Source organism: Amblyomma mixtum, chromosome 4, assembly GCF_055824585.1.
Source record: "Amblyomma mixtum isolate Tamu chromosome 4, ASM5582458v1, whole genome shotgun sequence".
NCBI classification, from domain to species: Eukaryota; Metazoa; Arthropoda; class Arachnida; order Ixodida; family Ixodidae; genus Amblyomma; species Amblyomma mixtum.
Window position 1 is genome coordinate 160,721,199 of NC_143015.1, and position 7,794 is coordinate 160,728,992.

Sequence of the window (7,794 nt, forward strand, 5' to 3'; positions counted from 1 at the left end):
ATTGATTGAATACTTTCTTCACAACCGATCACAGTTTGTTTCCGCAAACAACTACGATTCACCTTTAGTGATGCTTATTCGGGTGTGCCTCAAGGATGAGTTATTAGACCGTTTCTCTTTCTCATTTACATCGATGGTCTTCCTTCCAAAGTAGCATCTAACATTCATCTGTTTGCTAATGACTGCGTTGTTCTTCGCGAAATAAAATCACCTGATGATGCTAACTTTCCTCAAAGCGATCTTACTTATATGTCTACTTGGTGCAATGATTGGGTCGTAGACTAAACGCTGATAAATGTAAAGTTATGCCAGTATCCCGACACGCTAACACTCTATCTAGGTACTACATAAATAACGTCCCCTTAGAATCTGTCACTGCATATATATACTTGGGCGTCCACATTTCTGCAGAGCTCTCTTGGTCGCACCACATCGAGTAAATTATTAACAGTGCTAACCGCATGCTTGGCATACGCCGAAACTTTACGAGAACCCCGTTTACGAGAAATATGCAGGTTCTGTTTGCGATCCCCACCACGAAAAACTAATTACTTATCTGGAGAAGGTCCAAAATAATGTCATGCGTTTAATTTTATCTAACTTTAATCGTAACGCGAGCATAACCAGCGTGAATACTAACCTTTCTTTACATCGTTTAGCATGCGGCAAAAAAATAATTCGTCTGTCTTTTTTCATAAACTGTACCATCATTCCACACTACGAAATGCACTCATTGCTCCTCCCCACTACGTTTCAAGCCACACCGATCATCGTCACAAGGTTGGAATTTCAACATTTAACACCTTATCAGCATTTCAGACCTCCTTGCCTCGTGCTTCACGTGTATGGAACCACATTCCCGCTGAAATCGTCAACATCAATGATAACCAGCATTTTCGCAACGCGTTAGCTAACGCATAAATACCAGAAAATTTTTGTAACTCATTTTCTTGTCTGTGTTTCTTCTTGTATTCTTTGTAACCACTCCCCTCTTTAATGCCTCTGGCCCTGATGGTTCAATAAATAAATATAAATGCTCAAAACAACAAGAAAGTGACCGTTTTCTATTCAGTAGCGGTATGAGACCCAAGAAAACTGCGCTTATTTGCACAAGTTTTCATTTGCCCGATGTCTCGGTTCCCGGTTTCCGGAATGGCGGTTATTTACAAAATGGCGGTTATTCACTAGGCATGGTATGACGTCAGGGGTCATTCTGAAGGTCAAACGTGCCAAGTGGACGCCGCTACGCGAAAGGCCGCTCTTGGGAGTAGTATTGCTTTGGCAATAAAAACAGAAGGACCGTGAAGTTGATTAAGTAACTGCGTTTTCTTTTCGCCGCAAGGGAAGCGGGCGCCACCAAGACTACAACGTGTGCACCGCAGGGGGTGGGAGCGAACAAGCCTGAACTCACCTCCAGCCTGTCACCAGTCCTTTTGTACTGCAGCACATGCGGTCCTTTCACGGGCGTCGTCGCCATTGGAGTGAACCCTTGTCCCACATTGTTTATTTCTCTTCTTGCACCGTACTGGGTTGCGGACATGGTTACCTCTATGCATCTCGAAACATGATGGTCATATACGCCCAACCGGAGATAGGCACTGCGGTCGTGGAGAGAAAGAAAAAACAAGTGTTTCAGACGAACTGACACTAGCCGCGATGGCTCAGTGGTTAAGGTGCTCGTCTACCGAGCCGGAGAACCCGGGTTCGAACCCGACCGCGGCGGCTGCGTTTCGTTGGAGGCGAAACGCGAAAGGCGCCCATGTGCTGTGCGATGGCAGTGCACGATAAAGATCCCCATGTGGTCGAAATTATTCCGGAGACCTCCACTACGGCACCTCTTTCCCTCTTCTTTCACTCCCACTTTCCTCTCTTCCCGTACGGCGCGGTTCAGATGACCGCCAAGATATGTGAGACAGATACTGCGCCATTTTCTTTTCCTCAAAAATCAATTAGACGAACTGAATAGGTCACAGAATTGTAACGAGGTTGATGATGCACTGTAATAGCACCCCCCCCCCCCCCCCCTAAAAAAAAAAAGCTTGATCAAAGAACGGCATGGCAAATATATTTATGGTCTACACATCATCATCTTTAGCCTGACTACGCCCACTACAAGGCAAAGGCCTCTGCCATGTCTCTCCAATTAACCGTGTCCTCTGAAAACTGTGGCCACCTTATATCCCCGCAAACTTCTTAATCTCATCTGCCCACCTAACTCTCTGCCGCCCCCTGCTACGCTTGCCTTCTCTTAGAATCCACTCCGTTACCCTTAAGGACCAGCGGTTATCTTGTCTTCGCATTACATGCCCTGCCCAAGCTATTTTCTTCCTCTTGATTTCGACTTTGTAGACAGAAGTCTATAGACAGTCTTTAGATTGTCTAAAAAATTTTTATAACGGCAGAGAGCATGCTAATTCCCTTGGTTTGTATGGTGGCTCAAACCTGTCTTTGCATTGCCTTGAAACAACAGCGCCATCCTCTCCTCCTTTCCACGGTTATTACCGTGTTTCACGTGCGTGAAACTAAAACTGCCTAGTAGCTCTGGGGCCGCCGGTTCCTGCACGTGTGGCTTGTACGCATGCGCTTCTTTGCTTCTTTAGGCGGTGTTTAGTTTCTGGAAATAGTTGGTTTGGTTTGGTTTGGTTTGGTTTATGGGGTTTAGCGTCCCAAAGCGACTAAGGCTATTAGAGACGCCGTAGTGGAGGGTTCCGGAAATTTCGACAACCTGGGGTTCTTTAACGTGCACTGACATCGCACAGTACACGGGCCTCTAGAATTTCTCCCTTAAAGAAATTCAGGAGAAATTCTAGAGGCCTGTGTACTGTGCGCGATGTCAGCGCACGTTAAAGAACCCCAGGTGGTCGAAATTTCCGGAGCCCTCCACTACGGCGTGTCTCATAGCCTTGGTCGCTTTGGGACGCTAAACCCCATAAACCAAACCAAACCAACTATTTCCAGAAACTAAACACTGCCTAAAGAAGCAAAGAAGCGCATGTGTACAGTGGTTGTAAGTTTGCGCTCGTGTACGTGTTTCCGCCTCGCGTCCCATCGTGGTTTGCCAAAGTTTTCTTGATTATAACTGCTAAAAGACAGCCAGTTTACTTGTCAGCTGTTTTGCCTGATGCAACACAGAGAAATCAAGGCGCGCTTGGGCTTTGCATATTGAGCCTAGTGATAACATGACTAATTACATTTCATCTCTCCCTTATTCGTATTGCATATATAGTTTTCGCTGAAGACAATTAAGCCTTTAAAAGTGGTGGTGGTGCATGTATTATGTTAGCTCTGTTAATCCCCAAAGTACTGCCGGCAGTAGCCTCGTAGTGAGAGAATGTTGCTGCTCCAACCATTACTCCAGGAAGGGAATGTTTTGTAAAATGTCAACAAGCACCTCAACTGCTGTGCGCCTCTCAGCAAGTCAGTACTTGAATATGCTTGTTGTGTCTGGGACCCTTGGCTGCTGGTAGATATTCACAAGATTGAAAGGATCCAGAACTTGGCCGTGCGATTTGTTAATGCCAACTACTCCAGAAATTTTAGCGTCTCCGCTGCAAAGAATGACCTTGGATGGGAATCACTCCAGCAGCGAAGGAAACTTCTTAGACTAAAATTTCTCCACAGTGTCTTTCACAATAAGACTGGTATTAACAGGGAGCATTATTTGCGACATCCCGATTATGTCTCACCGCGTCTTGATCATGCCTTTAAAATTAAAGAGATCAGGTGTAAAACGAACTTCTTTAAGATGTCCTTCTTCCCCCAAACAATTCGAGAATGGAATAAACTCCCCCATGATATTGCTACCATTACCTCCACTGATGTTTTTTTTTCCTCACTGCGAAATATGCATTGTAATTGAGCCATTGTTTCTTCAATGATTGTGAAAGTGTTACCTGTCTGCTTGTTTGATTGTAAATTCAGTTGCTTGCCTATCTTCTTTTTATCTGCATTTCCTGCTTTTTCGACTGTGTTTGAGTCGTCTTCCCCCCCACTGTAATGCCTCACGGCGCTGTGGGTACTGTAATAAATAAGTAATAAATAAATAAATCACCGCTACTTCAGTATCACTTTGTAAATAGTAAATAGTAAGTAAATAGCAAATTGGTTTTTGAGCAAAGGAAATGGCGCAGTATCTGTCTCACACACATCGGCGGACACCTGAACCGCGCCGTGAGGAAGGGAGGAAGGTTGGAGTGAAAGAAGAAAGAGTTTGGTGTAGATCTTGGTGTCCTAATTTCAGCAACGGAAATAAAGTGACGACGGCGCAAAGCAGGCCGTGTGCGAAATCTCGGTCCCGGTGAACATTTTGGAATCCACTTAATTCTTGGGGAGCTTTGCGGACGGTCTTTCAGTCCATTTCAAAAACATTTCGCCTTTGTTGCTATACACCTAATTACCTTGTTTGTCTCTCTGGAAAAAAATAACGATTCTGCAGCTTGAGGTCTGGACATATTCGGGTTATCGATTCCCGACGCTGGCCAACCGGATATATCGTCGTTCAGCCACGTACGAATCGTTAAAACCTCGACATACTCACGCTGGTTGTCCGGAGGCTGCCTCGTTTACAAAGAAGAAAGTGAGGGCACCAGGTTCCTCGATTTTGCCTGGAGTTATGAGGAAGAAGTTCGTTTGCCTAGCGTCGAAGCCACCCTGCAGACATCGAAGTGACACCAAGTTACAATGCGCATCGTAGTAAGTGGGCAAAAGGATCAAGCGCAGGACCTTATGCAGCAAAGAGATTTTTCGAGCGGAAGCTCTACTCCTCCCCCGCTAAGCCTCAAGGTCATGTGGGTCTGAAGAATGACCTTCAAGCGGCGGAGCGGGGGTGTGGCTGTGACGTCATACCATGTGACTCGGCGCAGCTGCGGCGCGCGGACCCGGCGGCGTTCGCTCGCCTTCGCAACTGCGTTAAACAACGTGATTCAACGCTCACCTCGCAGTTGCGCTGAATCACGTGACTCGCCGTTCATCTGAGAAGATACTAAAAAGCGGGAAGCGCGGCTTGACGTTCGCACCATGCAGGAGTGGCGCGCACCATGGAGGAGTGGTGCGACACCGCTAAAAGGCAGACATTGTCATTGCGGTAACAGGGATATCCGCAATAACTAACCTGAAACTAACGTCCTAGGTGGGGACAAACGAACCCAGGTCCTATGACGAAGGATCAGGAGGAAAAGCTTGAGTCAGTTTATGGCGCTGTTTAAAGGCTTGAAGCAAGCCGCACGAACATCCTTGAAGGTATTAATAAAATCCTCACCATTCATACAGGCTTGCAAGAGGAATGCAGTCTGTATGATCCCGAGCTTAAAAACCAGACAAGTTCAGACCTTCATAATGATATCAAGTCTCTAGTTAAACGTGTGGAAGAACTTGAAGATAAAAATCAGACAATGCGTACATCTGATGCTTCCACGAGCTGTGCTTATGATGTGTCTAACATTCAAGTTAAAATTGATGATCTAGAAAACTGTTCCCGCCGGTTCAACGCTCTCTTTACGGCGTTCCTGATGAGGATAAGGCTGAAACTTGGGGAGACTCCGAGCGTCTCCTTAACGAATTTTATTCTGAAAAACTTGGTCTTACAGTGTCTTCCAGGGGCGTAACCAGGGGAGGGGGGGGGACTTATGAAGCTTCAGCCCAACCCCCTTCCCCCCCAATCGAAATTTTACACCGCAGCTCTTTGGCGCCCGTTTCTGCGTTTCGCGGCGTCGCCGTCGCCGTTGTCCGTTGTAACTGTTAGTCACGCTTTAAGCTGCGAAACCAATGGAGCGGGAGCTTGGAATGCAAAGGAAAAGCGCATAACTGCCCTCTTAGAACAGTGGACATCTCAATCGTGCTTTAAGCTACGTGGCGGTAGTGACAGATGTGCGCTGCATGCGTTGGCATTGACAACGTCGCGCCATTTTAAGGAAAGAAAGTGCACATAACTGGCTCCCTGGGTCAGTGGACGCCCTGAATCGCGGCGACCTGGGCCATCAGGTGGCCGCAGTGACTTCGGCTCATTGCCTTGCATCTGTGCCAGGGTGCTGAAACCGCTCATTTACGATATAGTCAGCTTTACAGAAGTTTTCAGAGCCATATCTAGGAAATGTGAATTTAGAGGTGGCCGCCAAACTGCGTCCTCAAGTGTCCAAATCACTCAAAGAATATCGCGTATTAGACGATCTGTCCAGAAACCACCGAGGTCGTCTAATACGCGATATTCTTTGAGTGATTTGGACACTTGAGGACGCAGTTTGGCGGCCACCTCTAAATTCACGTTTCCTATGTATGGCTCTCAAATCTTCTGTAAAGCTGACTATATCGTAAATGAGCGGTTTCAGCACCCTGGCACAGATGCAAGGCAATGAGCCGAAGTCACTGCGACCACCTGATGGTCCAGGTTGCCGCGATTCAGGGCGTCCACTGACCCAGGGAGCCAGTTATGTGCACTAGACGATCTGTCCAGAAACCACCGAGGTGCCGCCGCGGTGGCTCAGTGGTTATGGTGCTCGGCTGCTGACCCGAAGGACACGGGTTCGATCCCGGCCGCGGCGGTTGAATTTCTTTGGAGGAGAAATTCTAGAGGCCCGTGTACTGTGCGATGTCAGTGCGCGTTAAAGAACCCCAGGTGGTCGAAATTTCCGGAGCCCTCCACTACGGCGTCCCTCATAGTCTTAGTCGCTTTGGGACGTTAAACCCCACAAACCAAACCAAACCACCGAGGTGTCAACATACCGTGTAGTGCACGCGCATGCCATTCTTGTTCCTTTCAGTAACGATGACGTTCAACTGCTCGACGGTGAGCTCTCGCAGGGGAGACGCAGAAAACGCCATCTTGCAGCAGCAGCGATGCGCGGTCCGAGTGGTTGGGTCAGCGAGCTTCTCGAGAGCTGTACCTTTGGGAGACTCGAACGGGAGTGCGCCGAAGCTCGCCTGATGCAGCGCGCAGGGTAAGCAGGGCGCTGATTTCCGTCGCTGAGCTATGCGCGCAAGCTGTGAACGAAAACAATGGGGGCGACTGTTGTGATGCATGCAGGCGCCGCTTCCATGGTGAGGGGCTCGTTCATCATATATAGCCGAAGCGAGGCGCCGCGTCATTGAGGCCAGGTAGGAATGAGCCACAGTGGCTTACGGTATATATTGAACTCAGGTTCCATTCATCAAGCTTTTTGACAATGCACCGAAACTGGTGGAAGGCTGCACAGTCGTTTCTAGTTTTCAAGCATTAGTGACACTAAGTCCAGCTTTTACAACTCGTAAGAATTTCAATGGAGACAAAATTGTGCACGTTAAAGAGCCCCAGTTCCTCGTTTCCGCAGCCCTTCACTACGGCGTCCCTCATTGCTTGAGTCGCTTTGGGACATTAAACCCCCATATACCAAACCGTAGAAGATGTGGAAACGAAAGATTAAGTCTGCCGCCGCGATGGTTCAGTAGTTATGGCGCTCGGCTGGTGACCCGAAAGACGCGGGTTCGATCCCGGCCGCGGCGGTCGAATTTCAATGGAAGCAAAATTCTAGAGACCCGTGTACTGTGCGATGTCAGTGCACGTTAAAGAGCCCCAGGTGGTCGAAATTTCCGGAGCCCTTCACTACGGCGTCCCTCATTGCTTGAGTCGCTTTGGGATATTAAACCCCCATATACCAAACCGTAGAAGATGTGGAAACGAAAGATTGTCTGCCGCCGCGATGGTTCAGTAGTTATGGCGCTCGGCTGGTGACCCGAAAGACGCGGGTTCGATCCCGGCCGCGGCGGTCGAATGTTAACGGAAGCAAAATTCTAGAGACCCGTGTACTGTGCGATGTCAGTGCA

The 7,794-nt window shown here is 48.1% G+C and overlaps 1 protein-coding gene across 1 annotated transcript in view; it reads right to left on the minus strand.

Moving 5' to 3' along the window:
- The window catches only part of LOC149349028 (uncharacterized), a 28,077-nt gene extending 21,261 nt beyond the window's left edge, over nt 1-6,816 (minus strand). Inside the window, exons 1-3 of the mRNA XM_089541885.1 lie at nt 6,718-6,816; nt 4,538-4,650; nt 1,412-1,598 (exon numbers count right to left, since the gene is read on the minus strand). Of these exons, the coding sequence (XP_089398011.1) occupies nt 1,412-1,598; nt 4,538-4,650; nt 6,718-6,816 (399 nt within the window). The remainder of the gene's footprint in view (nt 1-1,411; nt 1,599-4,537; nt 4,651-6,717) is intronic.
- Between the last annotated feature and the right edge of the window lie 978 nt (nt 6,817-7,794).